General features: G+C 36.9%; 1 protein-coding gene across 5 annotated transcripts in view; it reads right to left on the reverse strand.

Moving 5' to 3' along the window:
- The window catches only part of SRBD1 (S1 RNA binding domain 1), a 132,438-nt gene that overhangs the window by 18,290 nt on the left and 97,155 nt on the right, over window positions 1-16,993 (reverse strand). For all 5 annotated transcript variants that reach the window (XM_054063412.1, XM_054063411.1, XM_054063407.1 and 2 more), the window contains 2 exons: window positions 5,959-6,065; window positions 2,187-2,363 (listed from right to left, as the gene is read on the reverse strand). In XM_054063412.1, the coding sequence (XP_053919387.1) occupies window positions 2,187-2,363; window positions 5,959-6,065 (284 nt within the window). The remainder of the gene's footprint in view (window positions 1-2,186; window positions 2,364-5,958; window positions 6,066-16,993) is intronic.

Below are 16,993 nucleotides of genomic sequence, written 5' to 3' on the forward strand. Positions count from 1 at the left end.
ACCATCTTTAGGTAAGCAAATTGCATTTCAAGCAAATGTACAGAACACGGGAAGTACATATATCCTTAAACATCATAACTCCTTAAACTGCATTTATTGACTTCCTGTACTTAAATTTCTGGAGAATTCTACTCAAACTTAAAATCAAAATACAAAAAATTTCAAAGCAAAAGAACTCAGATCAAGATCTGCTTAGAACAGAAGCTAAAGGTCAAACCTGCCACTAATTCAGAATTTATAAACCATTTTTGCAGAAGTATCCTCATACAGTTTTCCTTAAAACTTAGTGAATACATTACTGACTCCTAATCAGTTAGCATTTGGACTGAGCTTTTTCTTATTTTTTTTCTGGATTTGGCTGGATAATGGAAAGGCTCCAAAGTCTCAGAGAGATTCATGGAAAGATTTCCCATATTAGTGGGAGGACTTTAGAGAAGACAGGAGAGCGAGATCTACTTTTCTGTGTGGTATATTTACAACTTGCACACTTCTTCCCTTAGATTTCCTCTTAAGTAAAAAAGGCTCAGGAAGCAGTAACAGCATTAAATGACCCCTCTACTGGCAAAGGCTCCTTTCTTGACTCTTTTTTACTTGCTTTTGTTTCCTACCTCACAAGTGGTTCCTGCTTTTGCAGGACAAAAGAGAACACACTGAAGGATCCAGAACTAGCATTTGCACTTTGGGCTCTACCTCGGCATTGACTGTTGGCAGAAATGCAAACATAGCTTTATCTTTCCATATATTTTTTAAAAAATAATGACTATTTGTTAACTTCCAAGTACAAAGAACAAAAATCAATTCACACAGCACTCTAGCCATCAGTATGATTAGAGAGGACAAAAATGAAACCTTCTCAAAGTCTATTTCAAAAATGTTTGGGTCTGCCACCTGGGCCCACAAGAAATGTCATGGAGGAAATGGTGTTAGAGCTTTATTTTGGCCTAAAACTCCAAAGTTATAGCAGGTTTCTCAGATTACAGCGTTCTCAAGTTTTATGGAATTTGACTAACATCAGAAGCATGCTCCAGTAAGGAAAGGGGAAAAAAAACCCTACAATGTTCTTAAACATTTTACCAGTGTACTTCTGGAAGAAAAAAGAAGGCACCAGCTTTTTCTTCCTCTGTTGTATTGCAGCATTCACTAGAACAGATTTGTACAATGTAAGATCTACAGTATTAAAAGCAATTTCTTTGGTCTTCGGGTGCTTACAGTGCACACCATTTGGCCTGCAGCATATGCCTCTCTGCCAGACGGGCAACCAATCTGTATACCTTCCACACGGGCAGTAAGCCAGTCGTAATATGCCTACCTCCTGCCTGGAAGTTACTCGTGTGCTGTTTGGCCAGCAGCAACTGGGAATACAGCATTGCTTCTGAGCACTGAGTTGGCTAAAAAACAGAACGTGTTTCCCAGGAAAATATTTTTTTGAGAAGAGTCAGTGGCAAAAGGATAGGGACAGTGTTACCAGTGTGTCTTTTCTTAGTTCTTTATGTTGGGAAGAGAAATAGGAAAGGCAGGAGAAAAGACATTGCCCTAGAAAGGGCACTTTCAGTTCTGGAGAGGAAGGATTTCAGTTCAAGAGGAGCACAATGAATGGTTGCAATAAAGCGGAATGAGACGGCAAGGAAAAGGACAACCCACTGTTGACAAATTGGACTTGGGAAAGAGTCTCACATATTTGCGACACCATGCTTGCTAGGTATAGGAGTATAACAGAATTTGACCCAGGCAGCTACTCCACTTTCACTCTTTAGGTAATTGAACCGAAACTCTCTGAAAATACACTCTAGTTTACTACCATTATATTTTGCAAAACCATCTTTACCACGCTAAAATGAATTTACCAATCCCTAAACTATACCTGAAACACAACACTAAGTTTTACTATTTCAGATCACAATGCTAACATATGCCAAATTTCTTCTACCAATTCAGTGGTAGAATTTGTAGTTAAGCTTATATACTTACCAAAACGCTGGCTTAGGGTACTAGGCTAATAAGCCACAATTATTCAGAGCAAGAACTGTCTTCAACCACTGACTCCAAGAAGTTTATTTGTTAAGATGTTATCTTTCAGAGTGCAATGGCTTAGGATTCCTCAAGTCAGAACACAAAACAGAAAAGAGGAAAAAGTCTTCTCATACTATTTCGGATAATTTACTCAAGATAGCTTACATCTCTGTTACCTGCAGAAGGTCTTTATATATTCTTGATTGAATCTGATGAAGCCAGCACACTGCTGGAAGGACTTGGGACCCAGACCTTTAACTTCCTTGAGCTGCTCTCTGTTTATAAATGGTCCATTCTTCTCTCGCCATTCAATTATATTTTTAGCCCTGTTAGCATTCAGTCCTGCAATGTGCCTACAAGAAACATTTACAGAATACATGCGTTACCATTGAACAGTCATTAATACAAGTGCTATTCATTACAAGGATACACATTATCATTGAAAATCTGGTTTATAAAACTTAAAAACAGCTAAGAAAATTGCAAGGAGACTCCCAGACCAAAGTCATCATCTGAAAAAGGATCCCTTCTCTAAGTCCTATGGAAGGCATCCACTCAAGTCAATGGAACTTGGTACAGCAATAGGGTCCCGCACATACCTAGCTAGTAAGCCAGGGAACATATCATTTATGATCTGTGGGCTATTTCTGTAATGCCAATTCAATTTGTCGTGCCTTAAGACCTGCCCTCAGCTGTCCTCTTCAGGAAACAATGTAGGAGGAAGGTCCAAGACAGATAAATCATCGCTGTGATAACAGCCCCCTCTCACCTATTCTCTTCCAATGGTACTGCAACAGCTTTTCACAACGTGGAGGGCAGACGTCTGCTATCCAGGAGAGTGGCTGGGAGCAGCTTATCTTCCTGACACCATTTAACAGATCTACACAGCTTGTTGCTTTTCTTTCAGCTGCTCTTTAGATAATAGAGCAGCTGGGAACGGGCTGCATGAGTTGTTCTGGAGGCAACTTTAATCTGGCAAAGAACTTACCTGCGATGTGCAATTGCAGTTAGCCAAGTTCCTTCAGGAAGCAGTGGGTTTGCTGCACATTTTCTGTATGTACACACGACTACAACTTTCTGTGTATGGAGTATGTTAATCATAGAAAGAGGGAAAAGAGCTGTAGTGGACAGTTATACCGGCACTAAAAAAGGAAATGTCACCTTTCCGGCTCTATATATCAGATGCCATTGCTTTAAGTCAATGGCAGCAGAGACCTGTTTGTGGAATGGCACAGACTGATTCTAGAAAAACACAAACAGCAAATCTGGCAAAAATAGTTAAAAGATGGGTGGCAGGGAGAGCAGGAAAAAGAAAAGTCTTTCCAATATTCTCATCCTCAAGCAAAAGTTAAAAAAATAATCCAAAGTTGGTGAAACCTCAAAATTAAATTAGTGAGACACGCCTCTAACCACAGACAAAATATTAATCATAAGGAATGGATTTTTCTCCTAATATTTCTTAGAAACATTATGCAATACACCTTATTTACACAAAGAAAGGAACATGAAACAGTTCACAGAATTTTCTGCTGATTTTCAAGTACAACACTGAGCAGCAACACAGGTACTGTAAAACTGTCATCCCTTTCACATGTAATATATGTCAAGAAGGGTATCCAATGCATCAGAATGCATGAGCAGAAACCCTTGCTCATGGTATATTCTAGCTAAGGTGATAGTTTCATACATTGTTCATCCGAGGGAAACAGACTGCATCTACACAGAACAGAACAGCTGAGGATCAAGTTAGATCCATCACTTATAATCATAGAAGTATTCAGGTTGGAAAAGATCTTTCAGATCATCAGGTCCATCCCTTAACCTAGCACTGCCAACTCCACCACTAAACCATGTCTTTAACCATCACATCTATATGTGGTCTTTTACATACCTCCAGGCACGGTAACTCAATCACTTCCCTGGGAAACATGTTCCAATGCTTGACAACCTTTTTGGTGAAGACTTTCTCCTAATATCCAATCTAAATCTCCTCTGGTGCAACCTGAAGGCACTTCCTCCCATCCTATCACTTATTACTTGGGAGAAGAGACCAGCACCTGCCTCAAGACAATCTCCTTTCAGCTAGTTCTAATGGGCAATAAAGTCTCGGCCTCCCTTTTTTCAGATAAATAACCCCAGTTCCCTCAGCTGCTCCTCATAAGATTTAGTTCCAGACCCCTCAACAAATTCATTGCCCTTCTCTGGATACGCTTCAGCAGCTCAATATTTTTTTTGTAGTGAGGGATTCAAACCTGAACATGTATTTGAGGTGCAGCCTCACCAGCGTTGAGTACAGGGGAACAATCACTTCCCCTGTTGACCTGCTGGCCACACTATTTCTGATACAATGCTGCTGGCCTTATTGGCCACCTGGGCACACTGCTGGCTCATATTCTGCCACCTATCAACTAATACCTTCCCTTAAGTCCTTTTCTGCTGAGCAGCTTTTCAGCCATTCATCCCCAGGCCTGTAATATTGCATGGGGTTGTTGTGGCTCAAGTACAGAACTCAACACTTAACCTTGCTGAACCTCACACAATTGGCCCCAGTCTATCAATCCAGCCTGTCCAGATGCCCCTGCGGAGCCTTCCTACCCCCAAGCAGATCAACAATCCCACTCATCTTTGTCATCTGCAAACTTACTGAAGGTGCATTCGATCCCCTTGTCCAGATCACTGATAAAAACATTAAACAGAACTAGGCCAAATACTGAGCTAGTCACACAACTTGTGACCAGCCGCCAACTAGATTTAACTCCATTTACTATCACTTGATGCAGCACACACATACAAGCCTCATAAGCCAGGTTAATTAGACCAAAGTACTCAGCCAACATGGTTACCATCTGTAACCATGACTGGACAGTGTGTCTCCATGTTCAGTTTAGTGGAGATGCAGTAGCACCTCAGCCTGGTGCCCTGTGCTGATCTGCACAATACAGATGTACCCCGCAGAAATCTAACAGTGCTCACCCACTGCACTTACTCAGGTAGGCTTTTATTCATGGAATGAAAGCTGGTCTGCCTCACTTACAATAAGTACTGCTTGCTTTCTTACTAATAGCTGCTCTAAATCTGAAAGAAAGTAAGACAGAAGATAAATCAGGAGTCAAGCTAAGGAATGGATACATAGGAAAAGTATATGGAAGAGAAAGTGGAAAAAAAAGAATACAAAGTTTCTCTCAAAATATGGAAAGATGTTTTCAAGAATGCTTACATGAGGTTAAAAAATATTAAAGACAGAGCTAGCAAGAATACATTTTTCTTAAGTTTGATACCTAGTATAGATGTCACTACTAAGATTAAGGACATTGTTTTTCTTCCCTTCCTACTACAGAGGATGTTAGTAAGACTTTTGCTTTTCTGAGAGGCTGTTCAGCTAAATGATTCTGAATTCTACACATGTAAAAGAGAATGAGATTTTAATTTCTAACCAAAAGAAATAAAATCCAGAACATTTTCCAGGTAAATATGGCATAACTGCTTAAAAAAAAAAAAATCAGTAAAAAGGGATAAGGTTTTCAGCAGTTTCCCCTTAAATCTTTCCTTTTCTCCTTTCCTCACCCAATTTTTTACAATCTGTTCCACTTAGCAGTAACTATAAAAAAACCTTCTAAGAGACAGAAAGTACATTTGCAAATCCCTTTCTCAGTGTAAAAATACAAATTAACTATATCAATGTTTTCTAAAATCACAGTGTTTGCTCTAAATTTTTAAATATCTGGTTTTCTCCAATCAATAGTTATGCCCTGGAGAATCACACATACCCTTAAAACCTGACTCTTAATGATCCAGTGAAATACTGTCTTAATGTGTCATTTTCGTGTAATTGGAAGTTTAACACAAGAGCCATTTGCTCCAACTGAGCTCCAGTCAGATGGCAGACTAAACAGAGACTCTGTGATCCAAAGCCATGTAATTACTGGAATAGGAAAATGTTTGACTCACCTTAGTAGTATTTCTGAACAGATGTTAATATCAACTCCTACAAAGCTGACACACTCCTCAACCACACTGTCCAGAGTTGCTTTGAGCAAAGTCTGTGATACATCATGCTGAGAAACAAAAGTGGAGATTTTGGGTTACTGAAATATTGAAGCATACAAAAATGAGAGCTGCAAACAACACTAACATTCATAAAATAGTTGCCGGAACTTATCAGTATCCTCTATGAGGACACTAGATAAAAACATAAGTTGTAGGATATATTTTTAAAAGGTCTCCAGTGTCTATTTGTAACATCTTTGTCACGATACAAATCCCTAAATGAGATATTCTTTGCATTACTATATCATTTTTAATAACTTTTTAATATTTCCTTGCATCCCGTAAAAATTAAACTATATTAAACACATGAATACTTAAATTCTGCTCATCTATTGTCTTCTCTTTAATCTCACATTTATTTATCTGTAAGTTTATTAAATATAAGACAATATTTTAAAAATACAGTACCTAGATAAACAACCACAGACACTGTACTTTTGCACCTGCACACACAAATGTTTGCAGAATTGTCTTATCTATCAGCATCACACTACAGTATAGTTATTATTTACTAAAAGAACAAGCCAAGTATTGTACGAAGGTGGGCAATACATAAGGTATATATCAGCCCTGTGGCAAGAAAAATGTTTCAGATTTTGAACAGATATTTCTGGGAAGATTGGCAGGTCCTTAACAGAGGCACCACTAATGGAAATTCTTCCAGTTTTTCCATTATTGTTCATAGTGTTTCCACTTCTTTTCTCCCCCTAAAGGAAAATCAGTCACACTTGTCAAAGATAAAAGTTCTGAAGTGCTAAGATTTCTTTTTTCCTCCACAACGTAGGCATACTTCAATGTATAACTGCTAGTTCTCCTCACAAGCCCATCAGTGCTTAGAAGTCTGACCTAGAGGGAGAAGCCTCTCTAAATGCAGCTAATTCAATCACTATGTTGGCTTAGCTTCAGGGCTCTTATACGTCACTTGTGTAAATCTGGGTTGATCTGTTGTGGTTTAGTGATGCATTCATTTAGGACATCAAGCTGGATCCAAGCCAAGACACCAAACACTTCATCCACTGTTTTGTTTTACCTTTTAAGCCACTCAGATCTTTCAGACTTCACAGTTAAATTTAACATGCCAACAGCATCAATCCCAATCTACCAATAGTGGTAATTCATCAAGTAATGGTTAGTAAAGGAAACAATCATAAAACTCAGGGCAATGTATTTCATAGCCTCCCTCATTTCAGGTAATAGCCGTATGATGTATTTGCATGATGTGATACATAATAAAGTTACTTACAAACAGGAAGTGTAAATTTTGCCACTATTACTCCTCCTATATAAAGTTCGCATGCAAAAAGACACGTACAGAAGAACTGGCATTTGCACACTATTTTGGTCTCAACCACAAAGCTTACTTATACAGTGTGCAGATTAAATATCATTCTACTTACTAAAGTGTTGCTGCTACATCAATGGCTTCTTTTCTGATAAAAAGATAGAAGTAAAACACCCACATCCTAAAAAGAAGTCTAATGTTTCTATTTTTCTAGCTTACTGAAGATGCAGCTCCTCATAATGAAGACATTCTACATATTCCCTCCTCCTCCTGCCATCAGCTAGGTAACGTACTAGAGCAAGAGGCTTACAGCTCACACACACGCTTATGAAAGAATGCATTTATGTAACACAGTAGAAGAAACAGAATAAAACTGTTCAGAAATATTTATATTTCCTCTTTTTGTCAAGTACAGCTGCCAAATACCTGGCTAGATTTTCCATGATGAACCACAAATTAAGAATCTAATAAGATACTCATTTAACATTTTTTTCATTATTATGCAGGAAAGGCTACTGACTTCAAGGTGTTTGTAGGTTGATTATCATACAGTTTCACAAATTATATTAACAAGTTCCATTAACTACAGCAGATCTTGTCCACCTCTAAAAGAATCTTGGTTTAAAACAATGACTCAGAATATAAAGTAGAGTCTGTGGCAGACAGGAAGGTAGACTGCTGTTTCCCTAGGTTTCAGTCTCATTCCCTAAAATGATGATCATTCTTCAGAAGGAATAACACGCTGTTACATGATTCCAAACTGAGACATTCCTCATTGTCTCTGCATTGCTCTATAGCATAGCGTGTAGCATAGAAGATAATCCATAGATCTGACCTAATCTTTCTAAGTAGTTCTTTGAAAGAGATTTGATTCAGCAGAAGCTTTATTTCCAGCACGCTGAAAGTAAACCTAGACAGCAATTCAGCCAACTGTATTCCCCCCAAACAAGGAAAGGATATACCACAATCCAAAGCTAAGCATCTTGAAATATCTCTGCTAATGGAAGGGAGATCAGCTCTCACAGATCCTCAATTTCAAATGTAAAGTTGGCATTTATCTCAAGATTTAAGGTTGTAGATGCAATAGTTTGTGTGAAATTCATGTGATAGCATATGCACAATATGGAAAAAACCTGTAATATTCAACTGTCCTTTTGCCAGGAAGACAAGAAGTTTTCAAGTCTCTCAGAGGTGATTTGCATGTTTTAACTTTATTGCTGCTTTACATTATAAAACCAAAACAAGATGTGCAAGTTGTTCTTTATTACCCCAACATGTAATAGTTGTTACCACTAGGACATCACAGCAGGTATGGGAAGACATGGGTGAAGAAAAAGTGAATGGGCAAACATGACAGAACAGGATAAGTGTAAGATAGCATGGCCAAACAGTCCCTAAGGTACCAAATAACTCACATAAGTGAGATATATTCAAGTACTGAATGATGTTAAGTTGCAAATGCTTGGAAAACTTTCCAGATGACAAATCTGCCTCCCAAGATGCAGAAACAGCTTCCTTTGTCTACCATGAAGAAATTTCTGCATCTTTCTTTACACTGACACAAACCACAGAGAAATGTTATGAACTGAGTTTCTAAAAGTAGTTAAAAACAGTTTCCCAATACCATTGTCAAGACTTCCCATTGCTAACAGGTCACACTTCAGACAGGTTTCCAGTCTTCCAACAATTTCACTCATCATATCAAATACGAGAGGCTAGATGATGATATATACTTCTAGGTACTATTTGTACGCACTGGGGTAGTATCAGATTGATAAAACACTACTAGAAGCGTACTCCATGCTAGTCACTGGCTACAACAGGTCTGTAAAGTCAGGAATCCCTCTTAACTGTTTCATTAAAGGCATCAGAATAAACCCTGCACAAATAAAGCCCATGTCCAATACGCAAGGCTGCTTTCAAAGTGTTCTTAAGCAGAATTTTATGCTGCACAGCCTCCAACAACCCCTTCATATACCAAAGTGGCAGATGGTTGCTTCCACTGATGCCCCGGAAATCCTTCTAAATATAAAACATTTTCATATCAACATTAATTCTAAATGCAACCCTATGCTAAAACTGTTAAGTATTGCCTTTTCTTTTTAATCAGAGTAACTCTACTTTATTAACTGTCCCTATCTGCAGAACAAATACCACAACTGCCCCTAGAACCCCCCTTACAAAACCAGGGGACACTAGCTCCCTCAGACAGCTGAATCATTCGTACCATGAGCCTCCTCAGCGTCAAGCACACATAGTGCCTCAACAGCTCTGTCTAATAAGTAGTCCTTTGGTGTGATTTTCAAATACAATCTTGAATTAATTACCTGAATAAATCACTGAAGTTTTATTAAAAGGATACTCAGAAATTGCTACCATTAAGATATTCACTGCTGGAATAGTAGATATGGAGCAGAAAACTTCGTTTTGTATGATGATCTCCAAGCAACAAAAAGGATCGATATCCCGAATGTATGGAAACTGAATCTAGCAGAAATAAGGGACTTGCCAGAAACTGCAGGATGTACAGTACAAATCTGTGAACTTTTTTACCATCACTTTCCAGAATACAAAGCCTCCTTGTTTCACAGGTAGCACTAGAAGTACTTAGACCTCTGTATGGTTTGAGTTCTTTTGTGAGGAGGACTACAAAAAATAATCTGATCTTAGAAATATAAGGCACTGTAACCATATTTTATTATTTGTTTTCTAAGTAAGTATCAAGTGACCTAGGAAACAAGCTACCTAAAATTAAATTACTTGATCAACTGAAACTGCTACAGTAAATAACTGGAGTTGACCAACAAATTAAATTCAAATGTTACATTTTTATAATATTTTTTATAAGGAGAATCCCAAATATAACTTATGTTCATGAACCTGAAAGAAAACCAAGAGCTGCTATTTTGATTTTTAGTCATGATTACTGCTTTAATTAGTCTGTGGCAGTTTTGTTAAAATTACTCGAAAAAGAATATTACATTACATATTTTTAAAATACCATTCTGCAAACTCCTGCAGGATAATTTAATTTCATGCACTTTCATTAAAAAACAGCACAGAATGTTTAACACTGAAGAACAGTGTTTAAGAACCCCTGTCTATTATTCAAATGACAGTTTTTTCATATTTTCATATCCCTCAATATTTCAGCTATCTTTTCTTTTTATATGGTATGAAGCAGAGAGCAAGGATTGCAAGTATCTGTTCCTTGAGAGGGTGCTATTACAACCATAATTGAAAGTCATTTTCCAGTTTCAAAACTGTTGATGTACACAAAAGGAAGGCAGCACTTTAAATACCTCCTCAGGTCAGTTATTTCTAGCAGTACACCAGTACAGACACTGTAAAAATACATTTGTCATTAGGATGACAAATATATCAAGTTAATGAATGACAGTTCACATGAAGCCTAGATGCTCCACGGTCAATCTGCATAAGCATACATGATGGACCAGTAGACTGACTAACTTTGCTTGACCAAATCCACTAAACAATAGATTACTAGTGCTCAACTTGAGCAACCCTAACCAGCAGTTTTTACATAGAATAAGTTACGGCTATAAGCTCTTTACTTTTGGCAATATAAAACAACCCCACAAATACTAAAACAATATGCATAGCTGTAATTCATTTGGATTCTTTTGCTGGTCTCCAATGAAAATTATAATTTCAGAAAATAAGGTACGACTGCATGTGTCTCTGAAAGACAAATTCAAGGAGCTTAAAATTCTACTGCAACACAGAGCAATTCTTAAATACATATTATTTTACTTTTACAAACATTAGTAGACATTGACACGATCAGCCCGTGCATGATTATTACTTTACAATGCCCAAGAGCCAAGCAAAGAACTTTCCAATGCAGTTGAACAAGATCCATTTGTACCCTGCAGAGCTTACAAATGTAGTGCAGACATGACTTAATGATGCTGGTCACAAAGCAGTGGGGAGGGGACGAGTTCTCAAGTCTGGGCAGCTGCCTGCAGGTTCTTGACCCAAGCTCAACATTACAGTATTAAAACAAGATCAACATTCATCCTAAATAAGACTGAGCTGCATGTCAGACAACATAATTTGGTTTTTGATCAAGTTATACCTCACTTATCCTTCAAATCCAAAAGTCAACCTTCAGTGCAGTAAATGCAACTTAACTTTTTCTTTAAGTAAGTCCTGAAACACTTCTAACACCTCATAAAACATTATTTTGTTAGTACCTACCATTAACTTCTGTATCCATGAATTTTAATATTGGCATGTGAGACTAGCCAACATGTCTCTTGGAAAAAACACTTTTTTTCTTTAAAAAGCAACGTAACTGTGCAAACTGAATGACATTTACTGAATGAGAAATTAGGTGGGACAACACATCCTAAGAAAAGTTCAAAACTGTATTATTTCACGAAGATTCAGTCCATGGAAATGTGCTTTAAAATTAAAAAGAGGGAAAAACTTTCTCTACCAGTGCTGTGGCCTACATAGAATCAGTTGCATTTCAAATGCTTGTGAAACCATAAAGGCAAAATGTATTCAGGACAAGCCTTTACGTAAAGCAGGACTAATGTAACATAAATAGTCTAATAAGAAGTATCTTTTCATGTGTATAATTAGAAAATAAAATAAAAACACACCTTACATGTCAGGTGGAAATACAAGAAAATTCAGCCAGGGGGAGGGTGAGGGTGGGTGGGTGTGGTAATCTCTAGTGTCCTCTGGAAAATCTCTTTCAGTTAGAGTCTAAGAAAACAAGCTTATCCCTCTGATGTTTCATAAAAGGACCCAACTTCAAGAATTTCTTTTGAAGATTGTTTGTGGTTTCTCCAAATGTTATATTGATATAGGATATATTGTTATCCTATGTACTTAACTGACTCATTTCTTGTTTTCAAAAATCCAAATTCTGTTTATTTTAACAGCATATTACTACTACTGAAATATCCCAAGAGAGAGAAATGGATTTACGTTTTCAAAGAAAATGATAAAATGAAAACAAAGTCTGTCATTAAAAAAAAAGAAACAAAAAATACACACTTTATCATGTAAGCGCTTCAAGTTACATGCAAGTTGCTGGAACACATCTTATATTTACCTGTACTTGTGTCCTAACACAAGCAGTAATACTTCAAAGCTTGTAACACAAATTCAATCCCATTGCTGATATGTCTGATTTCTAAAGCTAACAACTTCTTTGACACGAGCAAGCCAGCAGAAAACAACATATACCCAAAAAACATTTTCCCCTTTCCAGAGCAGGTACCAGTTTTCTCCAATGTATATTGTTATGCAATTAAAGGGCAGTAATCTGAATTGTAATTATAACCAATCATACGATTCCTGGAGATTACAGTGGGACATTTTCTTTTGCCAATAAGTAGCTACGGTGATTGTCCAAAATGCTCTAGGTGGAAAGCCTTACATTTCAATTTCAGTTCAAATCTGTGTTTTGGGGCTGTTAAAGCTCTTCAAATATAGGGGATACTCTGCAATACTACAGAAAGATAAAGCAAGGACCACCAGGAGTGGAGTTTCATAAATCATATGGCTAAAAGGCAAACTTCTTTGGGGATTTTTTGAAAAGCGCTGAAGGATAGGAAGAAATAAAAAAAAAAAAAAGAGATTACACTGATAGAGGGAGAAGGAATACATTTTTAGAGGGACAAGACAGAAGTCACGAAGCACAGGTGAGTGTTCATATGTGGGAATTCTGTTTAGTCTGAAGTCAGTGACCATCCACTGCCCTGCAGCAGAAGGGTGAGGAACAGCAAGTCCTTGGGTATAAAGTTCCCACCAGCGTCACTCAGAGCAAAGAGCCCCCAGCAGAAGTGAGGAGCTCAAAGTCTATGTAAATACACACGCTTCTTCCAGCTCCACTGAAGACACATCGGGATTTCTTTCACTCATCTGTAATGAGGAATGTGGTACTTGCAATATTATTGAAAACTAAAACAAAAATAGAAATCCATTTAAGGGTATTTTCTAAAAAGGAAAGATTTGCACAGTTGATACATATTTTACTGTATCCTAAAAGTCTAATATAAGCAACTTCTTATGCTCACTGACTTTCTCAAAATTTGTATACAAACATACTTAGCAACTGCTACACCAGGTGACTCATATCAGCAACGCACTGAGAATATATTTAATGCAGTGACATATCCATTCCCTAATTAGAAAAAAATGTATATGTCAAACAATGACATTCAGCAGTTTTTGAATCCCACGCCATGAGAATTAGTCATGGCACAATTAGGGGGGAAAGAGTTTTTAATTTACTGTGACACTACCTCTTGAAACACTTACTGGAAAAAGCTTTTGGGTAATTCTGCCTCTTTTTCTTTTTTTTTTTTTTTTTGTCCTGTTTTGTTTAAGTGGATCAGTTCAAACTGAATATGCCTAAAGAACATTTCCAAATCCTGCTGTTCAGTTCTCTCCCTCTCTTCTATTTGGGTCCTCCTTTGGTTTCCTCAGGTACTCCTTCCCCCATGATCCCCAACCTCTTCCACTGCACTGCTAAAAGCAAAAATAAGCTCGGAATGAAACAGAAATCAAGACACTGTCTTGCAGAATACACAAACTCAAATAAAGCAAGCTTACTTTCTCTGCTTACTAAAAAGCATATGCTTCAGTTTGATTGACATATGGTAACTCGAAAGAGTCATTCAGGGTAGTGTTTATTGAATGACCCGTGGAAGACTGAAAGCTGACAGAAAATCAGGAAATGTGAAAAAACAGAAGTTCGTTCAGTACCAGCATTTATGGGTTCAACAGGCAGAGTACATAAGCATTCATTGTGTCATTCACATCTCTGATAACTGAAACCAGTTTCAGCACCACTCATTACACAGAACAGCAAGTTATATTTAAAGGAAAAGCATAAATAATTAATTGGTAAAAAAAATTCAATTATGTAGTTAGGTTTGCACCTTTTTAAAAATCTGCTCTACGCAACTTAAAAATTTGCATTAAACTGTATATTTAGTAATTTTCCTATTATCTATACAGCATGAGCAAAATGTTTGCACATTGGGGGTTGAAATGTTGACAGGACTGAATAATAAATTAGCTGCATTAACTTGTCAGCACTAAATAATTAAGTTCTCAATGACAATTTTTACAAGTGAATGAGAACACCAACATTTCTCTTGCTCTCAAAACAAGCAACAGTTCAGAACTGCCACCATTATTGACAGCATATGATCATTAATATCAAAGTGATTAGCATAATATAAAAAGTGAGAAATAAAAATTAACTAGCAGAATGGCATAAACAAGAATAATGCAAGAATACTCTGTTCATGGAAACAACAATTGAGTATTCTTGCACTAAACATAATTTTTTAAACAAATAAGATCTCAGTAGGTAGGAGGGAAAAGCACAAATCAAAGCGCACTTATTTTCCCAGTATCCCTGGCAGACGCTGTGAATTGTGGCCTCATAACATGACCCTTACTTTTATTCAAAGTCTGCAAATTCCTCCAAAATGTTTCTTTAAAACATTTAAAAAAAATAGTGTTAAATTCTTTAGAAATATATAAAATAATATAAAACTCTGTAGTTCAAGAAATTAATAAAAGTTCTTCAGAACAAAATTTTCTTAGGTATTCTGTAGTGGAAGATTTGTAAATAACCATTGCATTACTATTACTGACTTACAAAGTTTACAAGTTACGAAGTTATAGCTTTTAATTACTGCATATATGAATACATTAATTGGAAATGTGCAATGTGATCACACATTACAGCACTGTTCATTTTAAAGACTGACCTCTATTTCCTTTGCAAAAGTATTTTATTTTTTTTAATGAAGAATCCAAAGCTTAACCAAAACAAGTTTAAGACAAGCTTGGGAAACCATAAAGAAATAAAATAAGAAATAAGGTATTTGATAATTTAACATTTAAACATATAGAAACTCCTAAAACCTGCTTTGTTAAAACTAAGTATCTTTATGAATCTCTACAAAAGCATTTAGTCCAAAAAGCAACTGTACTATCTCTGGCTTGGTTTTGCTAAAGTTTGTATGATAGAGAGAGCAGAATTCTCTATTTGTACAAAAAAATTACAGCTGCAAGATTATAGATCACTAAACATTACGGGAATTAGATCCATCTTTGATTTTGCAGCACTTATGTCTGCCTCCCACCATTTGCAGAAGCACTTACGTCTGCCTCCCACCTTACTTAACAACATTAAGAGCAACATGGAATCAAGGCCTGCTCCACTGAAACTTCTGGCTGATGTCCCACTATGTTAATTAAGGACAGAAGTTCAATAGAAGTTTTATCTGTGCTTTGCAGGATGGAGCATTAAAGAGATGAGGTACCAGATGAATCGACCAAATTATTAGATAGGCTCACTCAATGTGCGTCTGCTTTGGTAAACTATTACCTATAGTACAAGAATCCAGGATTTTTAAATATAAGAAAAAAATTCTTTATTATGGGATGTTTGTTCATGTATGGAATTTGTATTTAAGAATACCAAAAGACAGCTGTTGTTCTAAATAAATGAGATGAAGGCATCACGCTTTTGACTTTTCCTCACACAAGGTAGAAGTAGTTCTGATCAAAAACTAGATAGCTGAGATACCTTATATCTGCTATGGCCAAGCTTTACCTTCAGGAACACAAAGTGTGGCAAGAAAGCTCAAGTGCAAATTAAGATGAGGAAGGCAGCTATGGCTGGCATGTCATCATCACTAACTCCAGCTCAAGCAACTTCTTCTCTTTGATGCAAAAGAAGGACACATGTACAGGTAATGCCATTCCCATCCTGTAAACTCATCTCAGTGTAAGGTATAACTGAGGATGCAGGTCTCAGCCACTCAAAGATTTGGTGTATGCCACCTGAGGCTAAAAGGTAATTCCATCATCCAAAGGCAATCCTGCAAATACACAGTTCTAAGTGACCTATTAACGTTTACTGATAAGCCACTTCAACATTGAGCATATGCTCAAGTGTTTGCAGGATTCAGTCATTTTTAATTAAAATGAATCTAGAAGGACAGTGGAACTTTTCAATAACTATGACAGACAGTTCAGTAGACTTAGAACAACAAAAATAATTAGCTTTTCATGTATTTGTAAAAGCTAGGAATAGCTCAAGGAAGACAAAATATGAAGTTCCATTAAAGGAAAAGTTTCAGAAAATCACTCTATTTTTTACTCTTGTAAAACACAGGCAGTCAAGAACATGAAGAGGAAAATGCAGTCTAAAAAGTAATAGGATTGGTGATTCTGTGCATCACAAAGCCAGAACAATTTCCTCTTAAAATTGTTAGCTTAGCTTATTTTAAAACAAAACAAAGCCTCCACTTAGTCAGAATTTTTTTTTTTTTTAAAACAATTGATGTACAGGTTTAAAAACAAAATATCATACAAGGGTCTTTTAGCTGCAATATTCAGACTGCTCCGTCTTCCGTGCCAGGCAGAAGACTCTTGCTTTCTGACTCACACAAGCAAGAAGACAATGCTTTCAGCAGATCAGGGCTGGCTGCAATTCTGAAAGGAGGTTAGCATCATGTCACAACAGAAAGAAGTCAGAGTTCAGACATGATGTAGAAGCTTATCAAATCTCAGCTTACTAGTTTTCTACTATAGCAAACTTCTCAAGTTTACATGCCACACTTGGAACACACACAGTTCTGATAAAGG

The sequence above is a fragment of the Cuculus canorus genome, chromosome 3 (assembly GCF_017976375.1).
Source record: "Cuculus canorus isolate bCucCan1 chromosome 3, bCucCan1.pri, whole genome shotgun sequence".
Classification (NCBI taxonomy): Eukaryota; Metazoa; Chordata; class Aves; order Cuculiformes; family Cuculidae; genus Cuculus; species Cuculus canorus.